Source organism: Hirundo rustica, chromosome 12, assembly GCF_015227805.2.
Source record: "Hirundo rustica isolate bHirRus1 chromosome 12, bHirRus1.pri.v3, whole genome shotgun sequence".
NCBI lineage: Eukaryota > Metazoa > Chordata > Aves > Passeriformes > Hirundinidae > Hirundo > Hirundo rustica.
In genome coordinates, this window is record NC_053461.1 from 16,059,317 (window position 1) to 16,076,924 (window position 17,608).

At 40.6% G+C, this 17,608-nt stretch overlaps 1 protein-coding gene across 1 annotated transcript; it reads right to left on the reverse strand.

The window, feature by feature from the left end:
- Positions 1-1,898: 1,898 nt before the first annotated feature.
- On the reverse strand, positions 1,899-17,194 carry TMF1 (TATA element modulatory factor 1). The gene is made up of 17 exons (XM_040075849.1): positions 16,998-17,194; positions 13,791-15,031; positions 12,832-12,935; positions 11,950-12,076; positions 10,945-11,050; positions 10,176-10,318; positions 9,321-9,487; positions 9,012-9,168; positions 8,463-8,555; positions 7,690-7,846; positions 6,810-7,002; positions 6,503-6,572; positions 6,324-6,416; positions 5,280-5,390; positions 4,619-4,765; positions 4,209-4,334; positions 1,899-3,536 (listed from the first exon to the last, which is right to left on the reverse strand). The coding sequence occupies exons 1-17, from the start codon at positions 17,137-17,139 to the stop codon at positions 3,393-3,395; spliced, it is 3,321 nt and encodes a 1,106-aa protein (XP_039931783.1). The 5' UTR covers positions 17,140-17,194; the 3' UTR covers positions 1,899-3,392.
- Positions 17,195-17,608: the final 414 nt, after the last annotated feature.

Below are 17,608 nucleotides of genomic sequence, written 5' to 3' on the forward strand. Positions count from 1 at the left end.
CCCGCACCCTCCTTCGCTTTGACCCAATTCCCGCAGTGACGAGCGCCGGGGGAGGCACAGGAGCCAGTACTCCAGAGCTTTGAATCCTCCAGCACAGCCCGGACCTCTTCTCCCCTCGTTCCCAGGTGGGAAAGGAGCAACAAACGCTCAGCCCGAGCCAGGAAACCTGCGAGAGAACGCGGCCGCAGGCAGAGATGCTGACACCGCTTACCTGAATAAAGGAAATTACTCGAAATGTCACATTATCCACAACCCCGTGGCTGCGGTGCATTTAGAAATAAACCAGCCCCTCTTACATAAATACCCACGGTACCGCAAGACTTCAGCTGGCATCTGTGACTGTATTCCAACTACAGCTGCTGTCTTCTACCTTAAATAATATTTTCCTTTCACAGCACTAGGTTCACACCCTCCCAACCCTCCCCAGAACTATTTTAAAGTCTTTTCTCAAAGTGAACCAGAGCACACTGTTAGCGGAAAATTTTATTTTACGCTGACCCGTGCTTTTTACAGTTTATACATATTTTACAACTAGAAACTGGGGAGGTTTAATTTCACTGTGATAACCGTTTCACCATTTTTATTTTAAGGATCATTGTAGCCCTTAGTAAAAAGTAAGCACATAAATTACAACAAATGTGTAGCAGGAAAAAATAATAAATAGAGCTAACCCTTCTCTCATGTGATTTTGATGTGGGATTTTGAACATGGGCTCTTGAGTTCCTACAGAAAGTGAGTACCAGAGTAATCTATTCCTCATCCAAACCCACCTACATCCACAGAGGCCTTTGCATCAGCAATTCAGCTCCCTCTGAACACTACACTGAGAAACCTCTAAATAACATTTCTTCATACTAGCATATGCAGTGAAAATGAGAGCTAAATTAGTTGCTTTCAGAAGGAATGTTCTAAAATAATAAATTTAGACAAAAAAGTGAGTACTGGAATTCTAAAGTAATTCCTTTCATTTTACTCGTTACTCTTCTAGGCAGTCTCAGTAAGAGCAATGGATTGTGTTCAAGCAGACATTAATGTTCCTCCACAACAAGCACACAATTATATCAGAGATGAGCAAATCAGGATATTTCAAAGTCTATGTTACCTTCCAACAGCCACTTTGTTTTCTAAGGCTTTGATGATTAAGACACAGAAGGCCATCTGATTCTCAGGTGATAGTAAAGGTTGCACTACAAGGGAATATAGAATCCAAAAATAGTCAATACAAATATTTACATCTACTTTAGCAAAATTTAAAAACCTAATGCCTTTTGCATTTTTACAACTAAAACAGTTAATGTTGATTGCATGTTAAAATTTCCCTTTTACCTAAGCTCTTCCTGAAAACCAAGATAGCCCAAGACATACTCAGAACTGCCTGTCAGCCCTTCAGGAGCATCTGCTCACATTACACAGGAAATGTTACCTTCAAAAGCACTGGCAGCAAGAGATCCCAATAAAAGTTCAAAGGATAATTTATTTGTCTTTGCTGCTGCCTTTGTCTGCCAAGATTTTAAAAAAAAAAAAAAAAAAAAAAAAAAAAGGTGAAAACCAGGAAGTTATTGATTTGCTGTAGCAGAAAAAAGCTGAGTAGAATTTATAATCTTTGACCATCACAAAGAGCCATTTTCTTAAGAAAAGGCTGAACTTGTACATCATAATTCTAAACTAGTAAAATTCTACCAAGTGTTTTAATATGGACTGATTTTTGCTTAGGTTTGGAGTTTTTCAGAAGCTTAGAGTAACCAAACATGCTTTAATATGAAGGTAAAGTGTTAAATTATGAGATTTTTAGAAGAAAAATCATATGACCATGGTTTCCAAAACTGAATCGAAAACAACAAGAGGGTATTTCCCTCCCACATCCCAATGGAAAAAAAAAAAAAAAAAAAAAAAAAAGGGAAGAGAAAAAAGTATTTTTATTAAAGCAATTAGAAGTTTCTATGACAGATGGGGAATTATAACAAATTTAAGTGCTCTGGCTCTATGGCTTTAACAAAATCCTCACAGAGTAACTGCTTGAATCTCAAATCAGACTAGGATTTTCCATAAACATTCCCTTGCCTGTGTAACTTCAGTGACTAACTCTTCTCCCAGTGAGGGATAAATCCTTAACACCCATAGTAAAATCATATTACCAAGAGGCATTTCCCCAGGAGTAACTCCTCGTCCTTCACATCCTTTGTCAGGCCATTGAACATCCAAGCAGGAAAAGAGTTCCCAAATTACAACGTGCACTGGTCTGGGAAAAAAAACCCTCTCCCAACAGAGGCACTGGTGTGATAAGCAAAGAATTTCAACTGCCCAGTATTTCACACGAGTAGGCTTTGAGATGCAGCAAAATATTTGCTCTCTGGAATGCAGAGAGGAAGACGAAAGCTGCTTCTCAGCATTCCCAAGGGTCCCATTCAAAGATCTCCTCTGACATTACCAAAAATGCAGCTCAACTCCAAGTCACGTGAGAGCTGTTTGACCAATACCTTGCTTAAGGAATGGCATGAGAAATACTCTGCAGCCACTGGAGACTTGCTCGAAAACTATTATTAAGCCACAGTCCAATTTTACAAGAAGTCTAACCCTTGCTACTTATAGAAAAGGAACCATGAGATCTGCAGCAATTTATTTTTAAAAAATCAGTTTCCTGCATTCTTCTGAACTGTTCTAGCTACTGTTAAAAATCAGCTACTAAATCTAGAACAGATTATTTAATAGCTCAGATTTCTGGTGTTAGAAGCTGAACACATTTATTATTACAAGCAGAGCTGTTTGTCTCCAGACTGCTCATGAGAAGCAATATGCAAGATGAAGCTGTAATTAGTGTAAAGTAGTCAGAATAATCGGATTTGTCTAAGAATAATCACCCTGACACATTCAGATGTTGTAATCACAAATCTCAGATTTTTCCCATCATAAAAATAGCCACCAATTACACTTCAGACAGCAAGTCCTGCTACATAGTTATTAAAATTTACCTGATGAGATTTTAGAAAAACTCATATGAACACTTGAGAAAGACTTCCAATGTGATTTTCATAGGTTTACAAAGATTATGAATCAAGGGCTGCTTTAGTATTATTCATGCCCTTCCAGTGCTGTCTCACAAGGTAACAACCATAATTTTTGCTGTTTATGTAAAATGACCCACCATTTAGCAAAAACTTAAATAAAAGGATGACTGAAGAAAAAGAATTAAATATTGCACAAATAATTTAACTGCAGACAGAACAGGACACTTAAAGCATTGATTCTTCTGTCAACATATGAACTCTATTATATAGTCACATTTTCTATAATACAGGGTTGTTGGTTTTTTACAAGACATTTAAATTCAGCATTTACATAAACAGTTATCTTTACAGTCCGTCACCATACAATGTTAAGAGTTCCATGAGGAATTAATTTTGTCTCTGTTTTAAAAGTTCATCTATCTGAGTCTTGTACATGTTTTTCACATCTTCCAGATCCAGTCGGAGCTCCTCAGCCTCCTCTGCCTTCTCCCCATACATCTGGAGAATGGTGTTGTACCTCTGATCCAAATCCTGCAAGGACACACTTTGTTATCTCACTGGTGTTCAGCTGCAGACAAGCTGCTGCTGGGACAGAGTTTTACACTGCCAGGGGAAATAAGTGCAGCATTCCCTTGTCAAAGTGTAACTACAGTGAGGTAAACTCTTCATTAAAATCAGTTAGAAAACTGCACTGTTTTACTACAGGAATGACCAGTTTGTGAAATGTTTCATGAGAAAATTGAACATTCTGTATCCAAAAATTATTCCAAAGCTTTTTAAAATATTTCCGTTTCAATTCTATAGGATTCAATTATTTGTCCTATTCCCTGTATCTCTACTGGACACATATTCAGCTTCTGCATCAACCTCATAAATCCATGCTATTTATTAAAACACTCCCTCTACTAAAAAATCCAGTTCCAGACAAGCGCCTAAATGATAGAAACAAAAATGGTCTCTTCCCGATTTAGCACAGCCTTCTGCACAGCACATGTTTCCAACAACTGTGTTTTGAAGTGACTGCCTAACCATGGAGAGGGCATTTTTAGATTCTACTATATAAAAGAAAAACCCAAAAACCAGGCTCTTCAGTCACTTATGCTTAGTGACAGATTTGAATATATTCCTAAACTGATAGGACTATTCCTAAAGAAACGCAATTATCTACATCCTATGATGGATTTACACCAGAAATGCACTTACCTTTAACTGAGTGCGTAATTTGGGTATTTCCTTCACTTTTTCTTCAAGTTCATCATTTTGATTTGTTAATTTAACCAGCTCTTCTGCCATTATTGATCGAGTTTTCTCCAGGTTTCCAATTTCCAGCTAAGGTAAACACACGTAACAAGTAGAAGGAAAGAATTTACTCTATTTATAAATTACTATATCAAAATACACAGTATTTAAGGCTTATTCTTAAGTGAGACTGTGAAAGAGCACATCTCAGATACACTCTTTCTCCTCAATTCTCAGTGTCTTGGGTTTTTTTTACTTTTCAGACAGATAGGTTTTCTGGATAGCTCCTTACCAAAACAAAAAAGGAACCAACAAATCTTTCTTGTGCTGGTTCACAGAATTCTCATAACACTGAAAACTTTCTGAAAAGATACCTGTAGATGTGAAATCTCTCCTTCTCTTAATTTTAGCTGTGACTGAAGGTTTTCAATTATACTTGAACCTGATCCCATCCTTATTGCATCATAGAGATTGCTCCCACTGGTAGCTATTGGTCCAAATGAGTGATCATGAGGATCATCCTACAAACAAGGTTAGAGAAGATGAAAATTAGACAAAAACATGCCTATTTTGGAATCTTCCCTCTCCTAAATATGACATCATTTAAGATTTAAAATTACACTGTGCTAGGCAAGCATTTCAATGCTTAAAGATCCTTTTCAAAACAAAAGCTTGAGGTGAATAGATACAATTTGGGATAGCTCCCTACTGGCAAGTTCTCCTGACACTTACACAGGTGCCATTTAATGCTGACAGCCGGAACTGGACTGACAGGGAAGGAGCAGCTGCAGGAGACAGCAGAGTACAGCAGTCAGTGATGCTGCCTAGGGAGCAGGGCTGTGCCCTAAACCAGGAGTGCAAGTAAAAATAACTCATCTGTACTGTTTAACAATCAGCAGGTTTTAGATGTTTCTGCACAGGATGCTACCTTGTCTAAGGCCAATACACTCATCTTCTATGTTACTAGAAGTTCTTGAGGAGGAAAATAAGTGGTCTGTCAAGGAGAAAAAAGCCATCACAGGTGATTTATCCTACCTGTGAGAGGAAAGAGGTCTGAAGTCCTGCCATGTCCACCCCACTTATGGAACTGGAGCGGGACATTGAGGGCGTACTTGATACAGTCTCAACTGTAAATGACTTTCGGTCCTTCAAAAGAAAGACATCCAATATCACCAGTAAGAAAAAGAAAAAACGTGCACAAGATGCTAAAAGAAATTCTATAAACAGCCTCCTTTTTTCCACCAACAATTATAGAACACTATGTGACAGATTTTCTACTTGCCCCATAGCTAAAACATATGAAAAGTTCAACAACAAAAAATTGCTGTGCCGTAACACAGCCTATCTTCAAGATCTCAGACCTTTTAGGAAATTAAGACAGAAGCTGAAAATTACACCAAAAAATGGTTCTCTTTCAAGTAGCCAAGACAGACTCAAAGGCAGTTTTGTATGTCCAAATGTATCACAGAAAGATTATCTCACACTCAGAAGAAATCTCTTCTTAGACTGAATGTTAAGGCATTTTCTTCTTTTTAAATAAAGTGTATGAATTAAATTCCAGGATTTTTTCACATGTTAATTATTTACTGATACCTCTCCAAAACAGACTGGCCCCTTTTTTCTGGCAGCATCTACAAGCATGCTAACCTCAGAAGGGGAAAGCACTTAGATTTTAGGACTGGAGACAGCAAGAAACAAACAACAGAAATAGTTTTACTTGAATACTAGCTGCTAATTAGTGGTAATGAATTTAATGACTATTGAGGATTGCTCTATGAGTTGTGACTTCAGCTGGAAAGCATGTGAACATTGCACACAGTCATGTGAAACAAAAGAGGAATCCAGTGGAAGCAATGCTGATAGTCTAAGCAGAGAAAACAAGCGGCTTCAAGAGTGCTTAAAGAACACAGGATTAAACAACAATCCATATTTTACCTCTTCTCAGAACTAATTTCAGTGAGTCTAACACAACACTTCTTTCACTGGAAAGATACTGCCAGGTACTAAAAGTTACAGGTATAGATAACTACTAAAATAAAGACAATATCAGTAAGACTTAAAAATGTTAGGTTTTGTCACCTTCTCCTTTGCTGCTTCTTGCACGAGAATAGCCTTCTTTCTCTCCTGTTCAACCTTCATCTTCTCCATTTCTAACTGAGTAGCCAGCAGTGCCTGCAAAGATAAATACAAGCTGGTAAATCTCCTGCTAGCTCAGATTTCAACCAGAAAATAGAGATTAAAGATGAACTAGGCAATACCTTTTCTTTCTTTGCATCTTCCAAGGTTTTTGCATACTCATCTTTGAGCCCTTCTAGTTCAACCTCATACCTACTCGGAGAAAAGAAAGACATTTAAGTCACTAAATAAGTAATCTCTATAAATTCAGGTGCTTTTAAAACAGACACAACTGCAAGGCTACAAAATGTTATGAATGTAACATTTTTCAATCTTTAGCATGAAACAAAGTATCCTCAACAACACTGTTGTAACTTTCTTGCACAGACATACCAACACTTCATTTCAGCATAGTCATAAAGAAATGCTCTTAACCAAAAATGAACTCACCTGCTGTTTTCATTTTCCATTTTCTTCAGTTTGTTTCTCTCCACTTCCAGCTGAGCTTGAAGACGGGTATTTTCTTGCCTTAAAAGACTATTTTGAGATTCAGAAGAAGACATCTGAATTTTATTAGCAAGAAGTTCTTCTGTAGCAGCCCGTTCTCTCTCAGCAGCTGCTGCTAGAAGAGTTTGAGACTCACCTAATAGCATGAAAAACATGGAATTTAACCTTTTTTTGATCAAACATCTAGGATTTGAGCCATTTATTTATATATAAAAATTGAATTTGATTTTTTTTTTATATGCAACCAATCTTTCTTAAAAAACACATAATTTTCTTTTTGTAAAGGAAATTAAATATTTTCCACACACAGACAGAGGCTCAAAGTAATGCAGAATGAAGTGACTTCAAACTCTTTCAGAATGCAATATATAAGATTGTCTTCAGAAAGGAAATAATTTCTTTGGGTCCACCTTTGGGCTTTTAATATATTTTTCATTTAAAACAATGGGTTACTACTGTATCAAGAATACATTTATCAAACAATATATGTATTATCACCTATGCAGTTAGATACCAGGCTCCATACTGGAATACTTTCAGTGTCTCAATGCCCTTAGATGCTGTAAGGACATGTACACCTTAACCCCTCCACCTCACAATCTTATTTTAAGGTGTGTTTTACAGAGAACCAGTGGATTACCTGTCCAAAGAACCTTGGCATAACCCTTCCCACACAGTTTCCTTACAGGAAAGCATTTGGTGCTCATCTCTCCTGATCCACCATCTACACTCTGGGCAAGTGTTAAGCCTTGTACATTTACCTTCACACATCTCACATCTTCACCCAGAGCCTCACAGCTCAGTGAAATCCAAACCATCTTACCCAGCCTGTCAGAAAGGTTCTTTTCCAGTTTCTCCCATGCAGAGGTCTGTGCTCCCAGCGTGGCCTGCAGGTTCTCTATCTGCCGCAGAAGGGGCCGGGTAGCAGAGGTGACGCTTTGGCTCAGCTCTTGGTTCCTGCTCTCTGCTTCTTGGAGTCTCTGAAATCACAGATATAATTAAAATCATATGATGGATGGAAAGATTCATACAGAATTCATCTAAATAAACAGCAGCTGCTTTACATTCTACAATTATTGTTTTACAATCTGACATTCATGTGGTTCAAACTCAGATAAAGCGTGAAATGCCAAGAGAGAAGTTAAAACATTTTTAGATACACAATAGAGCAAGGGCCCAGAAATTTCAAAGCTCTGGACATCATTTGAAACATTCTGGCAACAATCTATATTCTGGCCCTTAAGAACAATAAAAATATTCTTAAGAAGCAGATAAAGAGTCATTCAAAAGTGTATTTGCCAGCAATTTTAGACAACTATCACAAAATTGATGTCTGTATTTTGTCTCGTATTTAAAATGGACAGCACTGTATTTAAGAGGCATCACAAAAATTATGACATTTTTCCACTATGTGATTTTAAAAAAAACATTTCCATTAATATTTTTATTGCTCCTCTGAAAAGGAAAACCACTGCAGGTAACCAGGGAAATAAAGCCTCCCTTTCAAGCTGTTCATGTCATGGTAGCACTTTATTTTTGGGTTTTTAGAAGTCCTCCTTGCAGGTGCAGGTTGGCATCAGCTGTTTGTTATAGTACCTGTTGTAGTTCACCAATTTCCTGCCGTAAATAATCTTCTTTTCTTGCTGCCTGCTGCTCTGCACGTTGCAGTGCCAGCCTCAGGTCTGCCACCTAAATAAACAAGAAATTGTTACTAAACTCCTGCCAAAAGTTGTATCATCACCTATTCCTTGCCACAGCCCCACACCATTTTCAAACAGTGTTAGACAGGATATGTTTGCTTACAAGTAATGACTTCATTTTTGCACGCACACACTGATTTATTTATCATTAAAAATTCTAAGAGGTGAGAGTACTACAAACTTAACACAGAGCCAATCAAAGTAATTTCATTTCGACAAGTAAAATCATAAATACTTTTAAATAAAAATTAGTATTCATTTTATTTAATTAATAATTAAATAAACCACCCCTTAACATGGAACAAGTTCCATGGGGAAGAAATCCTCTGGGTGTTTGCTAAGTACACAAAAGCGAGCTCCACCCGGTTCATTGCATCAGGTGCACACAGCACCTCAGCAGAGTCTTGTTGAATTAAAGAGTTTATTGACTGCATTTCAGACCCACCTGAATTGCCAAAGCCTCCTGTTGCTGCCGAGCCTCCTCCTGGGCCTTTTCCAGTGCTAACCCAAGCTCTTCCTTTGCCTTCATTTCCCGACTCAGGGCTGCTTCCTGAGCCTCACTGTCCTTTGTAGCATTAGCTTTATGAAGATCTGCAAGTTCCCTGGGGAGAAAAAAACAACCCAACAAATAAACAAACCCCAGGTATGTTTAAATGCCAACAGCAACTTGGCAAATAACTTTGTTACATTTGAATATTTCACAAGCATTGCACAAGAAAGAGGCACAATCTGAAGATGTGATTGCTTTGCTTACTTGTACGCACTGTCGAGTGCTGCCTGCACACTCCTGTTCCTTTCTTCAAGTTCCTCCACTTCTGCCTGAAGTTTAGCAAGGTCCTTTTCTTGTCTCTCCACAACACTGTTCAGCTGTTTAATGCTGTCTCGATGCTGCTTCTCAAGGTCTTCCTTGCCATCAAGCACCTGTCAGTGCAAGCAAGAAACATGAAGCAAACCCCAGGGTGTGGGGCTGACAACCGTGTCTGAGGACAGTGACAAGAGTGGCAGACAATTCGGGATAAAGTCACTAAACCCATCCAACCCCTGGCAAAAAGAGAAAGGTTTTGCTTCCCTGCCTTCCCCAGAGGAGGGAGCTGCTCTTCACCACAGTTTCAGACAACTCCACATCCTGAGTCTGAAATTTGTAAGGTCTTGACTCAACCACTAACTGCCCAAATTTTCGTGGTACAGGTTTTCCAGCTCACATGGTACCAGCAGTGCCAGCGTGAACAAGCAGCTGAGAAGATCCCTCACTGCAGGTCTACAAGGAACACGCACATAAATCACAGCTCAGAGCTCCAATAATGTGAAATGGTGAGGCCCTGGCACAGTGTGCCCAGAGAAACTGCGGCTGCCCCATCCCTGGAGGTGTCCAAGGCCAGGTTGGACAGGGCTTGCAGCACCCTGGGATAGTGGAAGGTGCTCCTGCCCATGGCAGGGGGGAACTGGATGGGCTTTATGGTCCCTTCCAACCCAAACCATTCTGGAATTCTACGACAGAGGGAAGTCTCCAGAAAATAAAAAAAATCAATTTATCAAGAGCCCTCCAAAAAGGCAATGTTGCAGCTAATACCAAAAGATTAAAAAAAAAAAAAAAACCAAAAACCCTCACCTGTTTTAAATGCTGCAACTCCTCTTCCAATTCCTTAATCTTTTTGCTCTGTTTTGTGTTAACATTTTCTCTCTCTTTCTCTTTGGCTCTTAATTTCTTAATAATGTTGGAATTGTGCAGCTGCTGTTTGGAAAGCTTTTCTCCTGTGAAGAAATGGAACATGAAGCATTTTGGTGATATTCTATGGATTCTCTCTATTCCCACCAGCCTTGCTCTTTAGTCCCATGAAAATAATAGTCCAGTAAATGCAGAAATACTTATTGTTACATTTTTTCATGCAAGTTCTTCAGTTAAAAACTATCTTATCCTTGCTACACTGAGCTACAGTGAGATAGGATAGGACATAGAAGACTTTGAAAATAAAGCAAGTGAGCTCATCATGTTAGAAAAAAAATATAAAATTACCTTCTCATTTATTATCTGTATTTTACTTCCAAAATTAAATAGTGTTAAAGGAGACACTGTAGAAATGCCATGAGCAATGCCCTCATTAGATTTCTTCTGAATGGAGCATGGAATGTTGTTCTGCACGCAGTTTTACCTCTCAGCACCTTTTAATGCATCCTGCAGCAAGCACCTCTCCAGCCATCTGTACCTGCCTGACCCCTCCTGCTGCTTTTTGCTACTCACTAAATGTTTCAAACGTTCAGAAACATCCAACATGCTTCAAATTTAGCACTTTCTCCCCACACAAAGAAGGCCTGTATGCAAGGCCAGTACATTTCAAACTATTCCACACATTTTTACTACAAAACAAGGGAATTCTCACCTTCCTCCATTAATCCTTTGATTTGCTCTTCTTTTTCTTTCAATAATTCAGCAGTTTCATTGGTATTAAGTCTAGTAGCCAATTCCTCTTTAACAGTCTTTACTTCCTAAATAATAGGACAAAATACTTAGGACTGTTTATTAAAATACATGTAGGGAAAAACAGAGTGAGTTACACTGATCACCTTTTTCTTCTGCCCTTCCTCTCAAAAGGCTTTGCTTGGAAAACAATTTAGGTTGGAAGGGAACCCTGGAGATTATCTGATCAAAACAGATTGCTCAGAGCCTTATTGCATCAAGTTTTAAAAACCTCCAAGGATTGAGACTCTATAAATCCTCTGTACAATTTGTTCCAATTTCCCCATCCATTTAATTTTCTTGAAACTTTTGCAATAGATAAAAACCAACCTGTCCTATTCACATGCAGATACTGAATAATTTTTCTAGTTCAACTCACTGCTGTGTCAACACAGTGACAAACAGCTGAAAAGTATTTGTTCTCCAGTTAGATTTGAGCTTCCTTTTTGCATTAAGCTAGAGAAATGAAATGCTGTGACACCAGGTCAGGAACATTCAAACCCCATGAACTTTGCTGCTTTGTACACTTCTTTGCTCTTTCCAAACCAATCTGCCATCAGTCCTTAATTTTCCTACCAGTTAATCCTCTAAAGAAGCCATTCCCATTCTTCACCCCTTCCTCCCATCCCCAGGCCATTCTCCCTCACCAATGCAAACACATATTTGGTACAAAGGGAATGGGAGCACACATTAAATCTCTTTTTTTCCCGCAAACCAGACCAACTTAAAGGAGTTCCCCAAGCTGGTTTACAGCATGGATGCAAGAACACAGATGTGAACACCAAGCAGCCTGGATGGCTGGAAACAGCTCTTGCTGGTTAATCACAGCCTCATGCTTTTCCCTGGGTAATATTTATTGTTTTTCCTCAAAAAATTCAATTGTGTCATAAACTAATAAATATTAATTTCATAAAAGAAGCCAAATTACCTTTTTAGCTGCATCTCTTTCTTTGCAGGCTAGTTGGAGCTTCTTCTCAGCATCTGCAATTCGCTGAGCAAACTCCTCTTTAAGAGATGAAAGGCTGCTGCTCTCTTCTTTCATTCTGAACATTTCACTGCATTTCAAATGAACATTTCAGAACAGCTGCACGGTTATGTGACACTCCAAACAGTTTGCAACAGGTTGTCTTAAATGCTTTTAAAAACTGAAAACAACTAAATGCTTGAATATCGTAAATGTTTTGCCCCTTAATGAAGTCCTTTTTAATTAAACATAATCTATATTGGGTAAATTATTTAATTTATTTTTTAGTTAGGAACAGTTTAGTCATTAAACAACAGCATCATACAGCTGGAATTTTTATAACTCAGTATTTCATCAATGAGCTGGAAGATAAAACTCTCCATTTTTTCCCCTTTTAACTTTAACCAAATTAGATATAATTTCAGGTTTTTCCCTACAACCAGCCCTTCTTCCGTACTTCCACTGCTTAGTCAACAAATTACTTAGTAAATCAGGTTCATCTCTCTGTACCAGGAAAGTCAGTCTCTCTTAACAGCTGAATCCAGTCTTATAATAAAGATCTTCATTAGTAACCAAGACTGATTCTCCACATTTGTCATTCCTACTGCTTGCTTACTGAAAAATCTTTCCCCAGTCCCCTCCCAAGAGAGATTTGGGCTCTAATAAATAACACGTCTTTAAAAAAAATCCTGTTACAGCACAAGCAATCGTTATTTCCACTTTTCTCAAACAGTGCACATCTCCTGTAACCTTTGTTCAGTCATAAAGCTCTTTGTTTGATCTACTGTCTAAGATTTTATTACAGCAAAGTCACACTTCCAGCACTGAGTGTATTTTCATACTTACTCTTTGAGGTTATCATAAGCTTCTTCCAAGCGAGCCCTTTCTTTACTAGTACTTAATAACTGTATTTCTCTCTTCTCCAGCTTCTCAGTTAATGAAGCAATCATCTGGACAAGGTTTTACAGATAAAGATCAGATGAAAGGGACAATTAAAACACAAGAAGGGCAGGCTTTCCCTTTCCCCCAACCCATTCCCTCACAAGTTTATTTAAAATTGAATTTGTCAATGTTTCCAGGAATTTGAGGCAGAAGTCAGGGAGGATTGCCATGTTTCTGCCACACGCCTCAACATAAAGACACGTCTTTTCTACAGGTGGACAAATCCTACTAAATCAGCACATGTGGCTCGAGTTAGTTCCTCAACAAAATCATCAACAGTGATATTTAATTATACATGAAGTTTTTAGGTAGAGCTGGCAGGCTATAAAACTATGGCTTAAGCATTAAGACTCCCAGTGTTCTTTACAGAATAATTTCTATGGGAAGGTCTCTTCTGTGAAACATTAGCACAAAGCAGCAGAATAACCTCAGATGAAGGAAGAAAACTTTCACTCAGGGTCAAAAAGCTCTTAGCTCATGTCCTCAAAATAATTTCTTAATACCAGATTTTGGAAAGCTGGATATAAATAAATAACAACCTTATAAGAAAATATACAAATATAAACACCAAAGAATTACACTAACACATTTGACCTATTAGGCTTCCTGTTTGCCACCCCTAGTCACAACTCACAACAATGATAACCAGGTGGATCAGGTGAAACCCACAACTATCTGATCAGAAATTTCACCAGAACTGCTCCACTGCAGGATATCAAGGACAGTTTTCTAAAGGGTCAGATAGTTCAGCATCAATTAGCTCATTCAAATAAGTTGACATAAGAGATACAGGAAAATGTAAGAAAATGTCAGGAGTTTCATTTGTAATTAAAAGGTGTGTTTGCAATACGTGTTTTAGTTACCTTTTTAAGCTCTTGTTTTTCAGTGTCCTCCTCTACCAACTGTTCCCCAGCATCCTGCTGGGGCTCGGCCTCCTCCTTCACAACCTGTTCTTCAACAGTTTGCACAGCAGCAACCAAAACAACATCTGGCTGCTCAGAATTAACAGGGGTCGCACTTCTCCCACTCTCTTCCATCTCAGCTTCCTCAGCATGTAACACAGGAGCATCAGTCAAGTTTTCAGATTTGTTTTTCAGGGTGTCAACCGTTTCCGTCTTTGGCACGGAAGGACTGACAGCGACAGACGCTGAGGCAGAAGCCCTGCCTGATAACTCATCATCTGAATTTATTTCACTGACACTCCTGCTATCCAAGGACTGCACACTGAATGAATCGATTCTTTCAAAGGCATCCGAGGAGCTGCAGCTCTCGGTCATTTTCTGGAAGTCATCTAAGCGATTATAATCCGCACAGGCAGACGTGGATAGGAGCTGGAACGACGTCTGCATGAGGTGAAGGCTGGATTTTGAATCTGCAGCTTCTTGTCTGGAGCTTACTGAGCTCTCACTTATGACACTTTCGTGGTCCAGAACTTCAATATCACTTGTGGTGGAAGTGCCTGAGGAGAAGGTGCTGATGGGAGGTGATGGGGTATTGCTTTGCCTGTCCTCAGTCTTTCTCTCCTTCCCTTCCAAAGCCAGGTCCTTCGTCCCTGCTCCAAGGGGCTGAGAAGTGCCCTCAGGGGCACCTGCTGCTCCATCCCCTCCTACACTGGATTTTTCAGTAGGAGAATCTTCAGGTTCTTCAAAATTTAGAGCAGACACCTTTTTGTCAGGAACTTCGTTTGAGCTTGCTTCAGGCTGGGCATCAGATTTAAGCACAGCATTCTCTTCTGATTTCTCCTTGGGAATATCAAGGCTTTTCAAGTCCAGGGCAGCTATGGAGGAATCCTTCACTTCTGCCTCTGTTGTCACTGCCCCTTCCAGCTGATTGGAGTGCTGAGACTCCTTTAAAGTGCTTTTCACCTCCTCTTTGGGTCGCTGTGATTTGGCTGGAGGTTTGGACACCACTGGGTTTTTCTGTATACTCTGAACGTCTGTTGGGGAGAGAAAGGCACTGAAGAAGTTCTCAGATTCATCCACTACCGTCCTCCTCACCGGCTTCGTGATGGCTGTGGGTGACACTGGCTGATTCTGGGGTTCTGTGTTTGAGCTCAAGCCCCAGGAAGATGTGTCCCATCCTCCACTTGTGAGAGAATTTGTTCCTAAAGAAAAAGAGGAAAAAAAAGGGAGATAGGCAAAAATAACTACTTTGTAGGCTACGAGCAAAAGCAAATGTGGCCTCCTGCTTCCCTACAGTGAAAGGATTCCAGGCAAAACAACCTGAAGAGCTGTAGTTAAAGAGAATTATATTGATTAAAAAAGGAGGAAAAAATTACTAGGTCTAATAAGTTGTCTGCAAGTAGCACATAAACACTTAACACACCATTACAGAAAACAGAGGGGAAAAGCTTTAAGTATCTGCAGAATTTGCAGTGTAAGAGGGGTTCTTGCTCTTCAGTTTCTGACAGACTTCATTTTTCCTCATACACCAAGCATCAGCATGAAGCTGACAATAAAAATCAGCAGCAGCCCAGCTGAGAATTTTCTTCTGTGGAGAAATACTGAATTGTTCAGTTCTGAAGCTGCCCTAAAACAACATCAACAATTCCAATTATTGTATTTCTCGCAGGTTTTCCAGGACTTGTGAACAGCAAGAACGAGAATTTCAGCATCAAATTTCAGTAGCACCTGAAGAAAGGGAAATCAGAAAACAATATCCAATTTTGTACCTACAAACATGGTAACATAACTATTTCAGGCTACTTAAAAACAAACTCACTCTATACAGCAGCATCTATTAAAAATGCAGAGTTACAATATTTAAAGCCGGCTTCAGCTTTCAGAACGGTTGATAGCTGTTGGCCTCAAGTCTCAAATTCAGATAATTGCTGTTTTCATTGCCTAAAATACTACAAACGTGTGATTTATTGCTACAAACATCTGACTTATTGCTACCTTGTCCATGATTCAACAGCTTCAGAAAAAGCTCTGAGTTAACTGTAATATTCAGAACACAATTTTGACATCTCTTAAAAACAAGTATGTTTTCCCTGAAAACCAGATGCAGGCTGATATTTGCTGCTCTTCTTATGAATTACAGAATTACCATAAATACTAAGATATAAATCAAATTTAAAAATGATTGGACAAGTGTAAAGCTTTGAGAAATTAAGCGTGACAGAGTTTTCTATAAGCAATTTCCGCATTTTAAGATGACACCAGACTACTTACATGACTGCCAAGCCCTAAAGGGATAAAGACATCCCAAACTGACCTTTGCTGAGCAACCAACCTGGAAATAACCTCCTCCCCCTCCTCTAAATACACATAGTTCTTCTAGACACACTTGTAACAATGACACTGATTCCAGATGACTTAGTTTCCCATCCTATTTTTTTATTATTCTTCTTCTTATCTTTTAAGATACAATTTGGGGGGGAGTTTCTAATAAGAGGGCTCCTTTTTGCTCTTTCCCTTCCAAACAGCAGCTTAGTGCTGACCATTCCCTCAGGTTCTCCATGAGCACAGGTTCAGGGGAAACACTTCCTCATAGCCATGACAACCTTTCCCTCGAGCACATTCCTTTCAGCAAATGTTGGAGGATTATGAACTGGAAGCCACGAAAAGTGGAAACTCCGTTTGGTTCACACGGACCAGACTTTCAGCTGCTACTCTGTCCCTCCTGTGGCAAAGAGCGAATCCACGCAAACCTCCGAAAAGAGCATGATTCCCCCCTTTTTTATTATTGAGTAGTTTTTACTAATTATTAGCCCCGCAGGAAAATAAAATTAAAAAAAACCGCCTCAAGAAGCAGGGCTATGGAGCTCAGTGCTACCCATGCGATAAAAGCAGGACACCGGTGACACCAGCCAGGCTCTGAGCTGAGCCTGCCCCGGCTTTGTGCCGGTGTCACCCCGCACGGGGGGGCGCGGGAGGGAACAGAACGTGGGTTAGATAAACCAAGGGGGGCTCTGAATTATATAAACGGGGGAAGCTGTGAATTATATAAACCAGGGGGAGCTTTGGGCAGGGGGATCGGTTAAACCTCCACAAGGTAAAGAGAGGACGAGGCGAGCAAGGGGAAGGGCCGCGAGGCTCGGCACGGCCCCAGCGGCCGCCCGCCCTTACCGTCACCGTAGTCGGGGATGACGGCGTCGGGCCAGGGGGTCTCCTCGGCCTGGATGTCCAGCACCCTGTCGATGGACTTCTGCGCCTGCGACAGCGCCTGCTTGGCGAAGCTGGACAGCTGCGAGGCGTTGAACCAGCTCATCGTCGGCGGCTCCGCAGCGCCCGTTCCCCGCAGCTGCCGGCGGGGCCGGCGGGCTGGGCCGGGCCGGGCCGGGCGCGGCGCTGAGGGAGCGGAGCCGAGCGGGGCTGAGGGAGCGGAGCCGAGCGAGCGGGCCCCGCGCAGGCGCCGCCGGATCCACGTCGCACCCGGGCCCGGCGCAGCCGCGTCCCGCCCGCCACGTCCGGGAGGCGGGGCCGGGCACCGCGCCTGCCCTCACAGCGCCTCCGGGGCCCGGTGAACGTGAACGTGAAAGACCGTCCGGTTCTAGTGCCTGCCAGGGCCACCGACACCTTCCACTCCAGGCCCCGTCTGACCTGGCCTGGAACACTTCCAGGATTGGGGCAGCCGCAGCTTCTCTGGGCAACCTGTGCCAGCCCGCACCACCCTCTCAGGGAAGAATGGCTTCGAGTATCTAGCCTAAATTTCCGCTTTGCAGTTTGTACCCATTACT